Below are 20,868 nucleotides of genomic sequence, written 5' to 3'. Positions count from 1 at the left end.
AGCAAAGAAGCAGAGCAAGATGGCTTGTGAGCTGTCAGCGTGTTTCATCGGTCTAAACACTTGAGTGCGTTCAACATAGTATGGTGGATGGTCCAGCTCAATCACGAGCCGCTCATTCAGTATGATCTGGTATTATTTTGTAGGCCCCACTTGACATGGACGGTTCTTGATTGGTTTAGAACTTCAATGTATTGGAGGAGATAAAGTTACAAAGCTACCCCTTTCACGTGCACTTATTGGGGGGCTGCCCTAAATGCAAATATTATTCCCCTCAGATCCTTTGGCCGTGAAATTTATTGGATTATGTTTATTTCATTCAATTATTTGATAATCTTTTTACTGCTGCCGTATTTACTGCTACTATGAGTCATAGAACAAAGGCAAAGTTAGGTCAAAATTTATTACTTGGAGGACAGGCTACAAGCATTATGCAGCCCCATTGATCATGTCCATTTTCTGGATCAACTGTTCCTTGTAATTCCATTCAATTATTACGGCTATGTTTGGCAAAGGAGTAGACCGAAAAGAGGACCCAAAGACCCAAAACCCACCCTACATAAACTTGGGTGAGTTTACCGAAATGGTGCTGCAAATTATGATTATTGTTTAAATGTCTTGTATATAGCCTATGTTAAGCCCATAAAGCACATCTGTCGAAATCCGTTAAGCTATCAGGACATCAATGCCACCCGCCTAAGGAGAAGCCCAAGACCTACCCTGTATTAGGAATAAAGTATACACCTATACTTCGATGGAATACACTATAACTAATTTTCTCTTTACGTGAAATATTTAATTGAAATAGAAGATAAATGACAGAGTCAAATATCATATTGTATTGGTTATCTTTTAACAATGAGGACCTTTGACTAAGTACAAACTCATAACTCTTACTCAAACTTTATACATAAGTACAAATTCATAACCCGTATTCAAACTATATCAATTTCTTTTCTTTCACCTTTACCAACTTAAGAGGTGATTCTGTCGAATTTCCGGTTAACCTTTCTAACCTTTTATCCTCTCTTTTCATGGTCTTTCTGAGTGCCTTGGTATTAACTATTCACCTGCCAAATTTCAGTCCAAAAAATTCCCATACCCCATAATGATGCCCACCAATAAGAAAGTAGATAAAGAAGAAAAATGCTGCAGAAGGTGGAGGGAGTATACGTGAGCACTAAATAAGTTTGTTGTTTTTGAGAAATAAGAGGTTAAATAAAAGTACAAGGCATGGTGTTCTGGTTGACTCAGGTATCAAGTAGACAAGTACAAATACTTAATTGATTTCTTTAATCTATATGCTGTCGGTGCTATTACTTTTAAAATCAACTGCCCAATTGGGTTTTAGATCCAATGTCTACGACCCTTCTATCGATCTTCCCTGTTCCCCCCCTCTTGGGTGTCTTGTATTGATCTTCTAGTTTTTCTAGAGACGCATTATACCATGATTGGATCCATACCCACCTATTTGCTGAGTTTTTCAATTACTTCATGTTTGTACTTTTCACCTGGATGAAGTCATTCATGATTTCTTTTCAATTATCCATGCTATATAATAGATTGATATATATGTGGAATCATCCAACGACTGATTTTTAATATCATATCATGGAGTTATATGCAACCATATAACAGTCTATTAAATAGTATTCATATTTTATAAATAGTCGAAGATGGGTGTAAATTGCAGTCATGGGGAGGCTTTTTTTTTCTTTTGTGGATTGAGATTTTTGGACAATTTGCATGTTCCTGCAATTGAATAAGCAATTGTCAAAGGCCTTTAATAGGATCTATTTTTCCAAACAAGGCCTCTGAATATTGCACACGATCCCCTGCAATTTGGGCAAGAGGATGTATCTCAAGCATGAGTTTAGGCCCTAATGAGATTAGTGGGATTTGGCCCAGTTGGTTTGTCTTATCATTTAATTTAATTGGGCCATTGGGGGATGTAAAAATATTTTTCTTAGAAAAAAAAATTCGGTGAACTTATCAGTAAGTTGTAGGTTATCAACCAAATAAGAGTAGAGCGTGATGTTATAAGTTAAATATATATAAGTAAGGATCTTATCAACTTGCGGGGATAGCTCAGTTGGGAGAGCGTCAGACTGAAGATCTGAAGGTCGCGTGTTCGATCCACGCTCACCGCATTTTTCATTCTTCTACTCTTTTTTTTTTTTTTTTTTTTTTTTCCATCCTTTGTTTGCTCTTCTGTCTCTCCAAGCCAAATATCATTCAGAGAAACCAGTTTTTTTGTCACTTTCAGACATACCCAATTGAAGAAAATTCATTGACAGCTAATGCTCTTTAAGCAGCTTTGTTCAGCATACAACTTCCAAAACATAAGAACTAACATGGGTGATATCAACAAGGTGAAGGTCAAACTTTTGGATGTTGATACTTCAAGGATATACCAATTCCCTTATAACCAACAACCATCTTCATATGCACTAATCTCTATATAGAGAGTTTACAAATAGAGGGAAAGAAGTATTTATTTCTTTTTATGGCAAATGAAAAAGTGAGCTTGATTACCCAAGGCCCCTATTGTGAGTTTTTCTATGGCCCCCCATGAGTCCCTCTTTCTTCTCTCTTATCTCTCTGTATAATGTCTTAGTTTTGGTATTGGTGTAGGTTATACTGGGCAATGGGTTGGTAAAGCTCACAATATTGAAACCTCAAGGGTATATATCAGGCATCAAGTATGGAGGAATGGACAACCTTTTAGACCTCAAATCAACTGAATCTAGCAGAGGGTAATCTCCATAAAATGTTGGAACTCTAACTTTGTTGTTCTTTTTGTTTTGGCTTGTTACTCTTACCTTTACTCTATGTGCAGATATTGGGACATCAACTGGAGTTTGCCAGGGGGGCAGGATAGATATCAATTGTATGCTTTGTTCTCTTGGGACCTAAATTTGTTACACTTGGTGTTGATTTTTTATCTAAAAAAAAACACACAACTATGATCTGCAATGAGCTAAAACTTATTTTGTTCTATGACGCAGATTCCGCGGGGCTGAATATAGTGTCATCCAGATGAGTAATGACCGTTTAGAGGTTTCATTCAAGAGTACATATGATCCATCAACTCCAGGAATCAAGTTGCCGCTCAGTGTGGACACAAGGTTGTATTTCATGACATAAAGCTTCTTGTTTTTGTTTACAATTAATCTGCAGAGTTATTCCAAGTTTCTGACATACAATCTTCTTTTTAGGTACATATTAAAGAGTGGTGTTTCAGGCTTCCACTGCTATGCAATATATGAGCGTCCTCCTGGATGCCAACCCTTTGATCTTGCTCAGACAAGGATGGTGTTTAAGTTGCGAAGAGAGAAGTAAAATCTATATCTTTACCTATTTCCAACTCTGATGCTTGTAAAATCTATGAGGTATAATCTATCTTTACCTCATGAAACTGGAGTAGGTTCCTCTACATGGCAATTACAGACGAGAAGCAAAGGATAATGCCAATGCCAGAAGATCTACTACCAGATAGAGGCAAACAACTGATTGTTCCAGAATCAGTTTTGCTGATAAATCCCATTAATCCTGATCTCAAAGACGAGGTGCTTGCATATATATAAATATAACCAACATTTTTTATGTTGTTGAGTAGACCGTGTTCTAGAAATTGCCTTATCTTGTATGTGGCTGAATGCAGGTTGATGACAAGTACCAGTATTCAATGGACAACAAAGATGGTGGAGTCCATGGATGGATAAGTTCTGGTCCCATTATAGGATTCTGGGTCATCTTCCCTAGCAATGAGTTTCGTAATGGTGGTCCTACCAAGCAAAATCTCACTGTCCACACCGGTCCAACCTGCCTCGCTGTAAATTTCTCAGCTCTAAAATTGCAGGAAGATGCAAATTCTATCATAAATTGTCTAAAGCAGTTGATATACTGTAAGAAAATTTTGAGACTTCAGTGGAATAGCGCCAAGTAAAATGATAGATATCATGCATAAATCCATAGGCAAAAGAAGTACTATAACTTGAATCACAGTTGTTGGAAAAAAAAATGCAGTATCTATCAAACTATAACTGAAATATGAATCCAATTCCAATGGGAAGAATTATATTATAGTTTTAGCTGAATTTTGTGGATTTTTGGTGTAACAGATGTTTCATGGAACCCATTATATTGGGAGTGATATATTAGCACATTTTGAGAAGGGAGAGGCATGGAGGAAGATGTTTGGCCCAATCTTTGTATATCTTAACTCAACTGCAGATGTATCAAATGCTTACAACCTATGGACAGACGCCAAAAAGCAGGTACCTTTTCATAGCATTGGCTTAATTGCACCTTTTAAGTACATCTCAGTGACCAACATCTGGCTTTCAAGAACAAAACAGAAAATGTAGGCACACCAGTAGTTCTTCTCTGTTAGAACTCAGCCTGGTTTTCCATAGACTTCTTACTTTGACTTTTTTTTTTTTTATTGCTTTCTGGTATGCAAAGAATAGGACTGATCAAATACTCAAAACCATGAGAGTTTATTAGGTTATATGGGATTTGCTCTATGGAGTTTTTACTAATGGGGTTGTTCTCATGATTGGCTCATCTTAGAGGCTGCTTGAAGAGGCAGCCTGGCCCTATGATTTTGTCTCATCCTCTTATTATCTTCCTGCTAAAGAACGTGGTTCAGCATCAGGAAGACTGTTTGTTAAAGACAGGTAATGACTTATTGTCTCTAGGAAAAGGCCATTCACATGAGCTTCAATAATTCCCTCTGCTTTTCAAAACATTCAAATGGTGACATCACTATGACTACCTAAAAGTAATATTATGGGGGCTGAAAGTGGCAAAAACTACTAGCAGCCTTTTTGAATGCTGTCTATTGTACTTGTCCATAGCACTAGCAGATTAACTGCTGTTCATTCTCATTGTAAACATTCACCCCAGATATGTTTCTGATTCTCTTATCCCTGCCAAATATGCATACGTTGGTCTCTCAGCTGCTAGAACTGAAGGAGCCTGGCAAATAGAAAGTAAGGTAATAACTAAAACGCAAATGTGAATGCTTTCATTGTACTGATCTTGCACACTTCTGTGACAATAAATTTCCAATTAATTCAGCATATTATGGTAAATCTAAACGTTATAGGTTTCGCATGCATGTAGGATTATCAGTTTTGAGTTCAAGCAGATTCAAATGGAAGTTTCACCATCAAGAATGTTATTCCTGGGGTCTATGGACTCCATGGCTGGGTTCCTGGTTTCATCGGTGACTACTTAGAGAAAGCACAGGTGACCCTCTCTGCAGGTACTTTTCAGTTTTCATATAACTCCTGTGCTCTTTCTTAAAGTAGTTTACCTCGAGCTCATCCAAAACTTGCTTTTCCACTAGCTGATTGTGGACTATATAAAAAAAATCACATGAAGAAATGTTCTCAAGTACTCATGGGACTCTGTTTTGGCATACATAATATTGGAATTCTCAGGTTCAGAAACACAACTTGGAAATTTGACCTTTGTTCCCCTCAGAGATGGTCCCAATGTATGGGAAATTGGCTTTCCTGATCGTACAGCTATTGGTTACTTCGTTCCTGATGTGAATCCGATGTATGTCAACAAGTTATTTCTTTATAGCCCTTAGAAGTAAGCAACTTTGGCCTCTCTTTTGTAATACGTATTATATATTCCAGATTTGGCTTGGGTGTGCTATAATTTTTTAAAAAAACTATTCAGATTTAATTTCACTCTCTTTCTCATAAAAATAAATAAATAAATAATAAATAACAAATAAATTAAAAAAAAAAAAAAAACTATACAACACCTAAGCCAAACCCGTATATTCCTTAACCTGCATATGTATCAAGATACAGGTTCAGGCAATATGGCTTGTGGGACAGATATACTGACATACACCCAGAACTGGATCAAGTTTTTACTATAGGCATCAGTGATCCAAAGAAAGACTGGTTTTTTGCCCATGTAGACAGGTGTTTCCTTCTTTCCTTTACACGAGAACCTAATGTAAATGCACTTTCACCTGTATTTCTATTACAATAATATGAGCAGGAGAGGCAGATGTTAGTTGGCCAAAGTGTTTTTTTTTTCTTTTGAAATTTTGCACTTCAAAATGAACTTTTTGTCTTGACATTGGGAGTGAATTTTTACAGAAAGGGAGTAGATGGTAAGTATCTTCAAACAACATGGAAAATACAGTTTAACCTTGATTCACTAACCAGTGGAATTTACAAACTACGACTGGCCATTGCATCAGCAACTCGTTCTGATCTTAAGGTAAAGATTGGTGAAATTGTGAGAAAATCATATCCCTCAGTTTGCTCAATTTCTCTAAGTTTTTGCCTTTAATACTGTCTTGCAGGTCCATGTCAATTACATGGATGTAGAACATCTGGTGTTCCAAGTTCTGAACCTAGGGACAGATAACACAGTTTGTAGACATGGGATTCATGGATTGTACCGACTGTTTAGCATTGGCGTTTCCTCATCATTGCTGGTCAAGGGAGATAACTCCATATTTCTCACACAGGCCAGGGGTGGAGACGCACTCTGTGGAATCCTCTACGACTATCTTAGACTAGAAGCTCCTGCAACTTCAGGTAGATATGAGAGGTTGAATGAATAAAAGCAGGGGATAAAGCCTAATTCAAACAAGACGAACATTGGCTTAGTGTTCCTGCCATGGCAAAGGAACATAAGAACTTCAACAAAGATATCTCTCGTTTGTTCTTCCTGTGCCTGCCTACCACAAAACTTGTTATGATGGAACTTATTGATAATAAAAAGTTTATATTGTAATTGTTTTAACACGCTGCCATTCAATATTACTAGAAAAGAAGGGAACAAACAATTAAGTTATGGAAAATCTGTGAATTGAGGCTAAGGATGACAAGACAAAATAGTCAATTTAACATTCCAGTAGATATCTAAAAGTACATCATTCTTTCCAAAAAGTTGCATACAGATAGCAAAACTAGATGCCCCTCATTTACATCATTTTTTTTTTTTTTTTGAAATCTATACAAAACTGCATGTAAAAGCATGCACAGAAGCATTGACAAAAAGAAGCTTCACCATATTCTTCACCAGAAACACACTACTGTTTAGAAATGGTTAAAAGCAAGCCATAATGATCACTAGGCAGAACAGGAAGCTCCAGCTTCTTGATCTCTTTCCTCACTTTCTTATCCTTGCTATATGATACGCCTGGTATTGCATCCATCCCAATCATGTCAATTCCACTTATCTTGAAATCACAAAGATTACAAATAAATCGATCTAGCCGTTTCTGCAGTGAACGGTTACCAGCCAACATTTGGTTGGACTTGGTATCATATGTCCATCCTTGTTCCCCTGGCCTCAACTCTGGCCATGCATCAACCCATCCATCAGGTAAAGGAAACTGACCATCTAACTTGTCATCCCAGTTCATGTCACCACCAAAAACCACGTTTGGATTCTTGTTGAGAAGGTTGACTGCCTCCTTTGCCTGCTCTACACGTTCCTTGCTATACATCTGATCCCATTTCGGGGGCCCTGGGCAGGGGCTCTCAAGATGGCTAGTAGCAACAACCAAAGTTTTGTCCCCCAGAACTTCAACCTCAGCAATAGATAGTTCTCTTCCCATTATAGAATTGCAAAAGGCTTTACAGCTAAAGGATTTCACAGGCAGTTTGCTTAACTGCATATCAATTAAAGGGCATGTGATATGTTAGTAGCTCATAATCATCAATTAAATAACTTACCAAAACAAATCATCAACTAACCAAACCACGCAACTTGCTAAATCAACAATGCCTTATTTCACACAATACCAGAAATCCTGGAAAAGCGGTTGACAATGTAATAGGTTTTGGCAGCAAGCATAACAGGAAAGACGTACTTATCCATTGTGAGTATTGCATATCAAAAGCATGTTAATACTATGATAAATAAACATACAGTATGAACTTTAGTCTAGGAGGTGATCCAAACCTTACCAGCATGCAGAAGTAAGCTTTTGAATTAGCAATCTCATATGAAACAGAGCAATGATATGCCTTCCACCAGCTGGATTGGCGAAAAATATCATATATATTAGGAGTAACCTCCTGCAGATCAAAGTGACCATAACTGAGATTTATTCATATATAAAGCAAATCTAGAGAGAGATAGAGAGAACCTGAAAACATATGAGTTCAGGGGAATGCTGTTGGATAAGGTCACCAAGGGCTTTCATCCTCTTATGCATTTCCAGGTCTTCTCGAAACCAAACGTTGTAGCTCAAAATCTTCAACGAACTAGATACTGTACCTGAACCAGTCTCCTCTGCCACATGTTTAATTGAAGTCCATCACATTTGGTCTAAAGTTCACCAATTATACAAGTCGTAGAAACCTAAACACGCATTAGAAACCAAACATTTCCAGAGAATAATTTCTTGAGTTCCACTAGATTGAAATCTGTTTGTCTATATGGTAGATAACCTCTAGCAATTCCCACAATTACCAATCACGATATAGTTTGCCCCTTGAGTTCCACTTAAGGGGCAAACTATAGCTTGTCAAAGAAAGAAACGATATCACGTTTAGACCACTCACATTCATTTACACTGCCCAGCAATTTAACAGCAACAAGTAACTTTACCCTAACAGAGATTGCAAATGCAAGATAGCCCATCTACACTAATAACAAAGGAAAACTAATGAATGAGTAACAAAAGAAGCACATTTATACCACTAAAGCATAAAACACAGCAAACCCATTAAAACTCACAAGCCAAAACACAAAAGCCAAACTTTACCCTAAGAATCTCCAAACATTGCAGAAGCAAGATAACCCCTTTACACTAATAACAGACGAAAGCTAATGAAACTAATAACCATTGCATATTTGAACCGCTATAGCATAAAACAAAGCAAACCCAAAACCCACAAGCCAAAACACCGAAAAATCCAAACTTTCAAACACCCAAAGAATCAAAAAGCTCACCCAAGACAGCCACTGCCTTATTCGACGCCTTAGCCCCTCTCAACCCACCCAATTCAACGCAATCCTCGTCACCCACAACTGGGTCCCGCACCTTCCTCTTGCAACGCTGCAATGGCAAGAAAACGGACCCCACCAACCCAGACTCATCATCATCAAGATCAATATCGTTCAAATCATCGAAGCTCGATACCGAGGCCCTAGTGCCACAGACCTCGCAGTTCGAGCTCTTGTAATGGTTCAAGAAAGTGCAGGCCTTGCATGGCCATTTTGGGGCTGAAGGAGAAGGTGGAGATGATGATGAAGAAGAAGAAGAAGATGCTAAGCAGATTTGGCATGTGGGTTTTTGAGAAGGAGGGTTGATGAAGGTGCATTTTTTGCAGGCCCAAGAAGACATTGGAATCGAAAGGAGACGAGAGGGTTTTCTGGGGTTTACTGTGAGAGCTCGAGTGTAGAAAGGGAATGAAAATCTGTGTTTTATAATTGAGAATTCCATTTCGAATTTCTTGCCGCTTTTGCTGTGCGCCCCGCTCCGCTTCGTTGCAGTTTGTACTCTGATTAAAGGTGTCGTTGAATTAACACGACAAGTCGCTTAGGTGCACGTTTTGGACCCATATTCGCCCTGTGGGCCTGTGGGCCTGTGGCTGTGGTTCAATCCAGACAGCATGGTTGTCTTTTTAAAAAAATAAAAGAATATATATATTCTTTTATTTTAACACATGAGAAATGTTATATATCACCTTCCAAATATATATATATATATGCAATTTCAGCACCTATCTTAATAGATCAAATTTCTACCTTAAATATGAGCAAACTAATCATTTACTTGAATAGACAATGCTCATAATGCAACTCTGTTAATCATAGAACTCCTACTATGAATTATGATAGGCAATTTTGAAGACCAATGAAATTGATTCAACATATTTAAACAGAAAATAATGAAATGGTGTGGTATAGAGTTTTATTCTTATTGCTTCTTTCATTTCCCATCTAAGCATTTTATGTACCTAAGATCTCATAGAAAGAAGAAAGAAAAAGAAAAAGAAAATATATCCCTCATGACAATTGCAAAAGCAAAGGGTAACACAAGCCTGGTCACCCAAGTTATCTAGGATGCAATTTTCCCCTTTGTTTCCCTCTTGATCAAAGTTTACAGTATTGAAACCACCATAACTGAAGCTCAGAGTAATATCTGAAAGCAACAAGGCATTTCATTTCCATCTAAAAGATTCCACAATGAAGAGCAACCAAAATACTTCAAAGACAGACCAAACAAATAAAACCAAGACAGTAAGTAACAGACATGCATACAAACAACATTAATAATAAAGTCTTCCATGATATAAACCATACCAACAAAATGCAGAGTGTAGTTACATAACATAGCAGTTACATTACATAACATAACATAGAAACGGAATATTACAAAAGCAGCACACAACAATGCAACAGCATCACAGGATTGCAGAAACAGCAGTAACTTCTCTTGAACCAGTTATCATGCCAAACCAATGATTTACTGGCTATTAACCTTCAAGAGCAAGCCATAATGATCACTAGGCAACACAGGGAGCATCAACCTCTGGACCCTATTTCTTACCCTCTTTTCCTTGCAATATGATAGTCCTGGTATAGGTTCCATTCCTATCATGTCGATTGCACTTAATTTGAAATCATGCAAATTGCAAATGAATCGATCTAACCGCTTTTGCAAAGGCCGGTTAGCAGACAACATCAAATTGGAACCGGTATCATATGTCCATCCATTTTCCCCGGGCCTTAACTCTGCCCAGGCATCAAGCCATCCATCAGATAAAGGAAACTGCCCATCCAAATTGTCATCCCAATTCATGTCACCACCAAAAACAATGTTTGGATATTTCTCAAGAAGGTTAAGCGCCTGCTTTGCCTGTGCCACGCGTTCTTCACTGTACATCTGATCCCATTTAGGAGGGGCAGGGCAGGGGCTCTCAAGATGACTTGTGGCTACAATCAGCGGTTTTCCCCCTACTTCAATCTCTGCCATGCACAGTTCTCTCAGCATTATAGAATTGCTGAACATTTTGAGGCTGAAGGATTTTACTGGAAGTTTACTCAACTGCGAATGACAAACCAAGTTAGACTCCCACTCTCCCTCAAATTGCATTAATTTGGAATATAGAAGAATAATACATCTTGAAAGCCGTAACCCAAAGAGAGTGCAATATATAAGCAAGATATAATATAGAAGAAAAATCACAAGAACAACCAAGTAATAGGCTTGACCTCCTTAAAAGGTCAAACGGAAGTGAAATATGTGATCCATTAGACAGCAATTTTTTTCATTAAATAAGCTTGCAATTGCAACTAAGTTCAACCTAGATTTGAAAAAGAAGAATAACATCTAACCTGCATGCAGAAATATGGTCGTGTAACAGCCATTTCATCTGAAATTGAGCAATTATATGCCTTCCACCAACTTGATTGCCTAAAAATGTCATATATATAGGGTGTAACCTCCTGCCCAGCAAACATTCTAAGCATAAATATGATAAACAGTTAATTGGAGAAGACCTATGTGATGAAACCCAAATGACACACCTGGAAACAAATGACATCTGGAGCATGCAATTGAATAATGTCACCCAGAGCCTCCATCCTCTTATCTCTCTCCACATCTCCAAACCAGACGTTATAACTTAGAATTTTCAGTGTTGTACTCAAAGCCATAACCAAACCAGTGTCCCCTGCCACACATTTGGGTTTTAGAACTGCCTTATCTTAATATAACAAAAGATTCCGATATAGCAATATGGATATTAAAATAAGCAAGATGGAATATCTGAGTTAGATGTGGCCAGTAAATACGAGAAAACAACACGCACTAAAATAACTCTTTATGATTGGCATCAACATCTTCCATTCTTGCTGGGAACAGGGCAGGGAAAGGCATGATTTTGTAACCACTTTATATTTGGATACTATTGCCACAATGCGTTTAAATTTATCTTTTACCAGTTTCCACTCCAATTAGTTGTCTGTGCTTTTGGCACTTCAATTCTGATTTTTGTTAACCTTTTTCTAATAAAATAGACACAATCTTGAAAATACTTCAGCTTTCATTACAAGACCAAAAACTTTGAAAACTTTCATATTCTATTTATTTTGTTTTATCAGAGAAATTGAACACAAAACTGATACGGTATCAATACATGTAACCAACGAAAATACCGCCAAAATGAATTCAAGAACCAGTCCGGTAGTTTGTTCTGTTGTTGCTACCTAATTACGGAATTAGGCAGTTCCTTCTTTATTTGAAACCTAGGGAAATATTCTCTAGCTAAGAGAAGAGTCCGTTTGTCGGAAGTCTTAGTATTTGCCTCACCACCCTAGTTGGCCTTGAGAGCTGACACACTCTTAGGTTTCTGGAATCAGTTGCAGTGTACTTGATTATAAAGGATATTTCCTCTTTCCCTATAAAATAAATTCCCTAATTATCGTTTACACATATAATAATAACATAGTAAGCACATAATTGACGAGAAGTTTGGCGAAAACAAAAGTGCAAGAAATGGTCTTATCAACAAACATCAGAACATAACACATCACCATCACCCATAAACATGTTCTATAAATGAGAACTGGAAGCAAGTCTTGAGCACCACCTTACAGAAGAAAGAAGATTTGCAAATTTCTCAAGGACATAAACAGAGTAAACATTAAAAGAATTTTAGTCCCAACAGGTACTAAAAGATTTTTTTTTTTTTTTTTAATTTAGTAATGGAAAATTTTATTTAAAAAAAAAAAAAAAAAAAAAGTAAGGCGCTTCTAAGTACACAAGAAGTTCATAACTAAAACGAGCAAAAGAAAAACCAAAACGTAACAACAAGAAAAAACCACCCACAAACCCACAAAACCCGAAAAGCCCTCAAACCCAAAACCCTCAGAGCACCAAAAGCCTGAATCCCATACGAAGGCCACACAAAGCACTCAAAGCTAGAAAGCATGAGCTTTGCCTTTCCTACACCTAGAGGACGCTCCCTTAGAATCATAGTTGATGAGCACTCTAAATTCAGAAGCTCCCTTCTACCCTTTTACCTTCCAAGGGAGAACCACTTCAAAGTCTTCAATCCCCTCGCTTGAATCCCCCATCATAGTCCAATCTTAGAGAGTGACAGGGAGAAAATCACCCAAAGGGTAAGGAAAATATACGTCCTCTTCATTCCAAAAATCGCCCTCCCTGATCCCTCACCACCAACTTCGAAGACTGTCCAAAAGCAAATCCAACCGGCCACTTTTGGGATTGAACCAAGTCTGTCTTCTTTTCAACAGCAATAGGGGGCTCAGCAATCGGCGAAGCCTGGAGACAATCCAAGCCCAGCATTTCTGAAGGAGGAGCACTGAAAACCAACACTACCTTGACGATCCGGCTATCATCCATATATAAAAATATGTTGTCCTACAACTTATAGTTGTAACACTTTGCAGATTTAGGAGTGGGCAATGACAAGGACACCAAAACAACCGGCAAAGCATACTCAACAACCCGGATCTCTTCTGCCAAGACAACCGGCAGGCTACCTAAAGACCCCAAGACCTACTGGCGACATCAGGGCTATGTCCGGTAAGCCCTCCAGCCTTGGAAACCCATCGGTGCACGCTGGTTCACACCCAACCTAACAGACATCTTCCTCCTTTGGTGCCGGCACCACAGCCAAAGACTATTAGGAAATCTATCATATTTCCCAGAACCGGTAAGACATGAAAATTAAGAAGAACACAAACAAACAAACAAACAAAATTAAAGAACATAAAGATTTACATGGTTCACTACTAAGGACTACGTTCACAGAGTTTCAACGAGATTTCACTATTTTTGAGGGAGACAATAGAAGAGGCGTCAATAATACATCCGTATGAAACCCTAGTTAGAAGCAACTATAAATATGACCCCATGAACTAAGCCTCAGAAAAAATTCCATTTCAACCGTAGGGCTTCCAACGTCGAACCAGATAAACTAAGCTCCGCATCGCCTAACAAAGACAACCCAACATTTTGGTCTACACTAGACACTGTCACCATAGCCATGATCACCACCGCCACCTCCTCCATGGGATCAAAGCTCATACTAGGTAAGCTGGAAACCCCACCTGTAATAGCAGGGATCGCAAGATTCTTCTCAAAAGAAGGCTAAGGATCCATACCTGTCAGATTGAAGTCACCTTCCTTACGCAAGCCCAAAGCAACCGGTGGGGGCTGGGGGTTGAGAAAGCCTCGCCGGATAAGACTCCTCCCCGGAACAGCCTCCTTCACTGCAGGGAAAGGGTCTCGAGATGGAAGCGGCCTCTGCAAAAGGGCACCTCTATCACCTGGCCAAGTCATCGAAGCTGTAGATTAATATATTTTGTACTCACATAGAACAGATCATTAAATGGAATTAAAATAAATTGATATTTATGGAACTGATTTAATCAACTTTATTCATCTGCACTGTCAACATTATATACTGTGATAAATTAAAAGAGATAGATAAAATGACAAGAATCAGAACAACTCCTCTTTTTTTTTTTTTTATGGAGAGGGGAGGGGGGAGGAAGTAATTTTAGAGCAACTCATAAATGTATGAAACTACATATTCCAATGTGAAGACGGAATGCTTAGGGACTGAAAACTAGACAAACCTTTTCTGGAAGGAGGCAGATACGTCCCACTCTCTAGTGGAGATCTACCAAAAAGATCAGACTCCACTTGATTCGTTATGTTAATCATGTATTGATACTGGTCAATAGAGAGAGCAGTTTGATTGTTATCTGGGGTCAAAGATGATGCAGATTTAGATGAGGAGGAAGATGGCTGAGATTTTTTGTCTGGGCACTGCATAGGCTTCTTGATAGATGGCTGACACCCACCAGATTGATGAGAATCCTTACTACTTCCACCCGTTCTCTTTGTCTGATCATTCTTCTTCTTGGCGGGACAATCCAGCTTCTGGCACCCAGTTCCATAGCAATAAAGACATTCATCTCTTCCTGTCTCGCTCTTATCGCTGTCCTCAAATGATAGAGATGACAATTGAGCCTTAATTAGTCTATGCTCCACAACTAACAACTCTCGCATAGCTTCAGAAACACTGGGAAGAGTGGAACGTTGAAGTATATGCTTTCTAGTAGGCTCAAATTCATCTGGTAAAGCTAAGAGAAGCTGCAGTAACCGAGACTCCTCACGGTACTTATTGTAGCTCTCTAAATCACTCAATTCCTTTGGCTCCATCTCAGCTAATTGCTGCCAATAACATTGCATGAAACAATATAGTCCTGTTATGGGGAAACCGCTTTGTTTTACAGCCTGAATCTCCATCTCAAGCCGATACTTTTTAGCAAAATTGGACTCATCATCATGGGCATATAACCTGGCCAAGTAGTCCCATGCACTCTTGGCAGAATTATATTTCGCCAAATGTTTTCGAAGGGAATGATCAACATACATTTCGATAATTGACAGAGCTGTTGCATTCATAGACTCCCATTGCTTTAGCAAATTGGCATAACTCTTATCTTTGGGGTGAGGACGAGTCACTGACCCACTGACATGGTCCCATAATTCTCCTTCCAACTCGAAATTGCGCATCATATATGACCATAATAGATAATTGGTTCCATCCGATTTTAGGCAACCAGCATCATCCGAGTCAAAATCCATAATCAAGAATGAATATCTCAATCGAAGAGCAAAGATAACCCAAATCTAACACCTACAAGATTATAAGCATGTAAAGACAAGAAATATCAACAGTCAAAAGACATTCTTAATGCACCATTAATAGTAACAATTAAGATGGAGCCATCAGCCATGGAGGACAGAAACAAGAATTTGACTTATGCGGATTGAGAGGACCATAACTGTTTTGTTTTTCTTCGTTTCTTTTTCATTTTTCTTAGAAGACAAACAGTCTTCATCCACAATTCTTCAAAACCATAAATAACATCCAGTAACTCATATTAACTACTCATACAACTGATAGATAAAAAAAAATCTAAATTCTCATTTCTGTGAAGAAGAAGAAAAAAAATCCAATTCAGTACAGAAAGAGAGCCAGGCCTTCTAACAGATAGATAAAAATCTACGATCAGACAACAAAATTGTTAAGAGAAAGTCTAACATAAAACCAAACAACACTTTAGTTAATCCTATAATATTATCCAGCTGTGTACTAAACTGATAATAGAACCTACACAATGTCAAAATGATTCCAACAAACAAGAATTATAACAGTGGCTCTGGAGTTACCGGATTCAGAGGACCATCACAGGCTCTGGAGCTGCTGCTGCTGCTGCTGATAGTCGCCAAGAACTGTGGAATTTTGTTTTCTTTTTTCATAGACCAAAAACAGTCTGCATGCAACTGCAACTTTACTCTCTGTATAGAGACGTCAGGTACGAGGTAGTCGTCAGCGAAACAACTCATTGACTTTGACCGAAATAAAAATTCTTTGACATGGCTGGACGTATTAATAACTCATTTTGCTGGTTGGACTATTAGTAATTTGAATAACAAATATTAAAAAAAAAAAAAAAAAAAAAAAAAAAACTGAGATTTACCTGTTCAAATAGCTAATTCGCTAATCCGCCATTGGACTTATTTTTGCTTTGGTAGCTCGCCATGGGCTTGCTGGTTATTTAACATAATATGATGGGCTATACTATGCTCGAGAACTGCTGCTTCATGGCACATTTTAAATTACAGGTATGCCATGAAGCAGCTCATTTTACCGAAGAACTGATTGTAATTGTTGTAAATGATCTGTTAGAGCTTATTGCATTCTCTATCTAAAGTTTAGACTACAAAACTCACTTTTTTTCCTTTATTGCATGTGATTCTTACGTACATTTACTTGATAGCCGCTCGAGTGGAGCGCCAACGGGAGACCCAGCTTGACGTGGTTCAGGTGATTCAATTACCAACCATCTTAGTTGAATCTTTCCCTCTTTAGATTATTAGCTTTTTGGTGATAAGAACAATTTCAAGTGTTCTTTTCAAGTTCCTGGCTTCTTGTTTGCTTATAGTCAAGACGTGGTTCTTCTGTACTACATCAAGAACACTTTTTTTTTGTTCCAAAAAAAAAAAAAATAGCACCAGATCATAAGAAAGATTATTACAAACTAAATTACATTTCAAAAAATTGTTCTATTTTTTACCTCACCATGGAGCCATAAAAGAAATGAACAACAAAATATTGAAAGCTATAACTACCAAAACGTGTAACCCCTTGTTGATTGCACTTATTCTGCAGCTGCCCAAGGTGACCATGAATCTTACACTGTCGGCTGCACCGCTTGTTACTGTCGAGTTCACTACCTGTCTTGTCTTATTGGTTACCATCTTACTGTACACAAAGTTAAATACACTTTGCTAAGAACAACATAATGCAAGTTCAATTAAAAATTGAAAGTTGAACTGAAAATTGCTGCATAAAACTACATATTGTACTTATTATATTCATGGGAAAACAGTAACGCTACTCTTCACACTGGCCAATGTAGTGTGTTTTAAGAGATTTCTCATATCAACCACTTAAAACATGGTAATAAATAAATGAGTGTAAAAAGAGTAGCATTACTCATTATTATATTCATGGGAAAGAGTAAGAATAAAAGCCAGTTTTTTCTCACCTTCCAGGATATATACAGCCCCCGTGACCTGCAAATAGTTCCCCAAAAGGGAGGAAACAAACAAAAGCTCGTATTATATGGGGCAGATGAATAAGAAGAAAATGTACAAATAATGTGGAGCCCATTTTGCCCGAGGCAATCTCCATTAGATGCAGGGCAATAATGGATGCTCATGTAATGGAATTTTGCTTGCAATAACATTGCAGGAAAGCGACCTCATGCCCAAGGCAATCTTAACCAGGACAACATTTCTAGAATCTTTTGCAGAGCCTGGCCATAAATATATATGGGGTTCACAAAGGAAGATCATTGTTGAGAATCCTTCACATTTCCAATTAGGAAATGCAATTACCAACCCCTTTTTTCCTCATTCCAATCACACAAGAGACAATGAACCTCTGCCAAGTGGGTGCCACACACCATTCAGTCTCTGAAGCCATCAGAGTGATGCCCTGTGACCACTGAATTCTCTCCGTGTCTGCAGCCGTGGAGCATGTGTTGTCTCCACTAGAAAGTCTGGAATGTAGTACTTTACCACGGTGGAATGGAATTAGCCAGCAAAGCAATCAAAGTTCCTAGCTAAATGCTTTTTCACGCCTTTACTAGCTATCTAGGTTTAGAGGATTCTCATTGAGCTCTTTAAATTTGACTTTTCTTAAAAAATTTGAAAAAACTTGTAAAAATAGTGTTTAACAAGCTTTCTACTCTATTTCAAATTTAACTTTTAATCAACAAGGTTCTCCAAATACAAAGTGTTCAAAAAGTGAAAGTTATTTAGTTTTTTAATTTTATATATTCATTTTCCTTCTCCCTCTCATCTACCAAGAACAAAAAAAAAATTAAAAACATAAGAAAATAATAATATTTAACTAAAGTAGAGGAAGATATAGAATTTGATATTTGGTTCATTTTAAAAGTGACTCTTCAAATTTAACTTTTATTTGAAGAGCTTAATATGGATGCTCTTAAGGCCGTAATTTTTAACACTATTTACGAACTCGACATTAATTCAATACAAAATTAGCTGACTAGAATTAAGGAGAATGATCCGTTTAATTAAATGAGTCAAGTTAGAGTTGACTTATATAGTCGTATAACCATGTTTTAGAACTAACAATTTTTGACACAATCCAAGCCGAACCTAACATGAAATTAGCCGGTTATGGTTAAGAGTCTTATATGTTTAATTAAATGGACTAGGTTAGGTTTTCCTTATATAATTTTAAATTCATGTCTCAACACGACCAAACCCGAATTGATAACCCTAATTTAGCCACAAATGGCCCCAAGGAACAGAGGAAAGATCATTCCTCCTCCCTCCTCAAGTGCCTAGCCAAATTGGGGTTCTCATTAAATACCAAAGTTTCCAACTTTAGCAGCTAATTGCAGCATAATCACAGTAAATTCAAAGACAAAAATCTCAAACACCAAAATCCTTTCAAAGCTAAAACATAATAAAACACTTACTAGGGTCAGTGGTGGTGATCATAGCCACACCCTTGAAGTCACAGGACCCGGCAGCCTTCCCTTCCTTCTGGTAATAGCTATCAAACGCATAAGAAGCGTGGTTCTTCACATTATTAGGCTGATAACAATTCTCCCCCGGCTGAATCTCCGAGCAATTGGCCCTTCCGGGACCGCACGCCCAATCCAACGCCGCCTGCAATGTCTTGGAGTCCACCCCATCCATGACCACACAATACGTCTGGTTCGTCGTATCGTTGGCCAGAAAAGTCCCACTTCCCGAAACATGAAGCAAGTACACCGGCGTCGAATTCCCGTAAAACAACCCCCAATTCGCCTCCGAAACCGGCGGAGACCTCAGGTCCTCGTTGAAGAGCTCGTATATGTACACGCTGGACGTGATCTCCGGTCGCAAAGGGGTGCCGCTGCGGTCAAGAATATGCTTGATCAGGTTCGAATTATACGTATCCGCATTGTCAACCGTGGCGTACGGCTCTTTGGAGTCACCCTTTGAAGGCCAGCCACTCTCGGTGACGAGGAGCGGAACGTCGGTGACATTGAAGTTCTTCATTGAGAAATAGGCGGCGTCGATCATAGCATCGAGCACGTTGGTGTAGTGGAGCAGAGTGTTGGGATCAACCATTTCTTTAGAGGGTGTCAATGGCTTGAACAAAGAGTTGTCTAAAGGAACCACGCCTTTGTTCTGCATAAAGACATAGTAGGGATAAAGGTTCATCATCAAAGGGGACCCAGTTCTCGAAAGGAACTGAAGCAGAGGAAGGACAACAAAGCTCAAGCTTTGGTTAAAGAAAGCTTGAGAAGGTGGGAAAGGATCAAGAACTATTGAGGCGGCGTGTGGGGTCGAAATCTTGATCTGGGTGTGAAGGTTTGCTGCCACTAATGCGCTGTAGAGTCCCTCAATGGCTGGGAGAAGAAGAGGGGCAGAGGAGGGCACTGTGGTCAAAACCTCGTCGCCTACCGCAATGGCTGTGATGAGGGTCTCGGGGTAGAAAGCGACGACATTTTTTCCGATCCAAGCCGCCGCCGTGGTGTTGGAGGAGCCAATGGCAAGGAGCTGGTTGTTGGGCACGCTGACGATGACGCGGATCTTCGTGCGAGCCAGAGCTTTGAGAAGGTCGGGGTCTGCATCGTAGATTCGGATATGGGAGATCTTCTGAACTTGAAGGAAAGAAACTAAAGCTGATGGCGATACTAGATTGGAGACATCGCTGCCAATGTTCACTCCCACAAAGGGTTGAGCGTCTTGATTCTGCGCTTTTTGCAGCTGCTTGATTTTTGGCAGTAATGGCGGAGATTCAGCTGCAAGAAAGAACATCAACAATTGAAAAGATAATGAGAAAACTGTTGGTTTCTTGCCTTTTTTTTACAAGTGGGTTTTGTTTCTTTTTCATTTACCTTGTGAGACAGGGGAAAGGAAAACAGAGAGGATGATGATCAGAAGGGTAAGCTTAGAAGTTGCCATTGTCGAAGAGGGGATTGAGCTTTACTTCCTCACCCTCTTGCTCTGCTTCAGCTACAGATCCTTGCATTATCTTCCAAGTTTTCTTCTTTTCTTTTGGGCGTTTTTTTTTTTTTTCTTTATTATTTGTGGTTTTGTTTTGTTGGGGGTGGGGGAGTTTGGTGTGTAAGATTTGGGTCTGACAGACCCGCAAGAGATCTACAGTGTGAAGAAGAGAGGAGACACTCTCAGACACAGAAAAGAGGACTCCGTGTGGTTTGGGGTTTCTGAACTTTTCTGCCTCACAAAAGATGCTTAGTTTTAGCTCAACATTTTTTTTCTTTTTC

General features: G+C 38.7%; 3 protein-coding genes, 1 non-coding gene and 1 pseudogene across 5 annotated transcripts; 2 read left to right on the top strand and 3 right to left on the bottom strand.

Annotated features, from left to right (window-relative positions):
* The first annotated feature begins 2,074 nt into the window (after positions 1-2,074).
* On the top strand, positions 2,075-2,147 carry TRNAF-GAA (transfer RNA phenylalanine (anticodon GAA)). The gene has a single exon. It is a non-coding gene; the product is annotated as a tRNA-Phe (tRNA).
* Positions 2,148-2,351: 204 nt separating this feature from the next.
* LOC132170108 (probable rhamnogalacturonate lyase B) lies at positions 2,352-6,601 on the top strand (annotated as a pseudogene).
* Positions 6,602-6,862: 261 nt separating this feature from the next.
* LOC132171287 (uncharacterized) lies at positions 6,863-9,487 on the bottom strand. Its single transcript, XM_059582571.1, has 4 exons — positions 8,947-9,487; positions 8,138-8,283; positions 7,956-8,066; positions 6,863-7,657 (listed from the first exon to the last, which is right to left on the bottom strand). The coding sequence occupies exons 1-4, from the start codon at positions 9,437-9,439 to the stop codon at positions 7,073-7,075; spliced, it is 1,335 nt and encodes a 444-aa protein (XP_059438554.1). The 5' UTR covers positions 9,440-9,487; the 3' UTR covers positions 6,863-7,072.
* A 775-nt stretch (positions 9,488-10,262) lies between these two features.
* Positions 10,263-16,298, bottom strand: LOC132171080 (uncharacterized). 2 transcript variants are annotated; one of them, XM_059582295.1, is made up of 6 exons: positions 16,217-16,298; positions 14,611-15,680; positions 14,134-14,316; positions 11,530-11,675; positions 11,338-11,448; positions 10,263-11,047 (listed from the first exon to the last, which is right to left on the bottom strand). In XM_059582295.1, the coding sequence occupies exons 2-6, from the start codon at positions 15,626-15,628 to the stop codon at positions 10,466-10,468; spliced, it is 2,040 nt and encodes a 679-aa protein (XP_059438278.1). In that variant the 5' UTR covers positions 15,629-15,680; positions 16,217-16,298; the 3' UTR covers positions 10,263-10,465. The 2 variants fall into 2 exon arrangements, with proteins under 2 accessions (XP_059438278.1, XP_059438279.1); XM_059582296.1 differs by having other exon boundaries at positions 14,134-14,298.
* A 758-nt stretch (positions 16,299-17,056) lies between these two features.
* Positions 17,057-20,868, bottom strand: LOC132171337 (glucan endo-1,3-beta-glucosidase 1). The gene is made up of 4 exons (XM_059582629.1): positions 20,479-20,868; positions 19,066-20,382; positions 17,599-17,626; positions 17,057-17,312 (listed from the first exon to the last, which is right to left on the bottom strand). The coding sequence occupies exons 1-4, from the start codon at positions 20,543-20,545 to the stop codon at positions 17,126-17,128; spliced, it is 1,599 nt and encodes a 532-aa protein (XP_059438612.1). The 5' UTR covers positions 20,546-20,868; the 3' UTR covers positions 17,057-17,125.

Source organism: Corylus avellana, chromosome ca2 (genome assembly GCF_901000735.1).
Source record: "Corylus avellana chromosome ca2, CavTom2PMs-1.0".
Lineage (NCBI taxonomy): Eukaryota > Viridiplantae > Streptophyta > Magnoliopsida > Fagales > Betulaceae > Corylus > Corylus avellana.
Note: the sequence above shows the minus strand (reverse complement) of the source record. Positions and strands in the feature narration are given on the sequence as shown.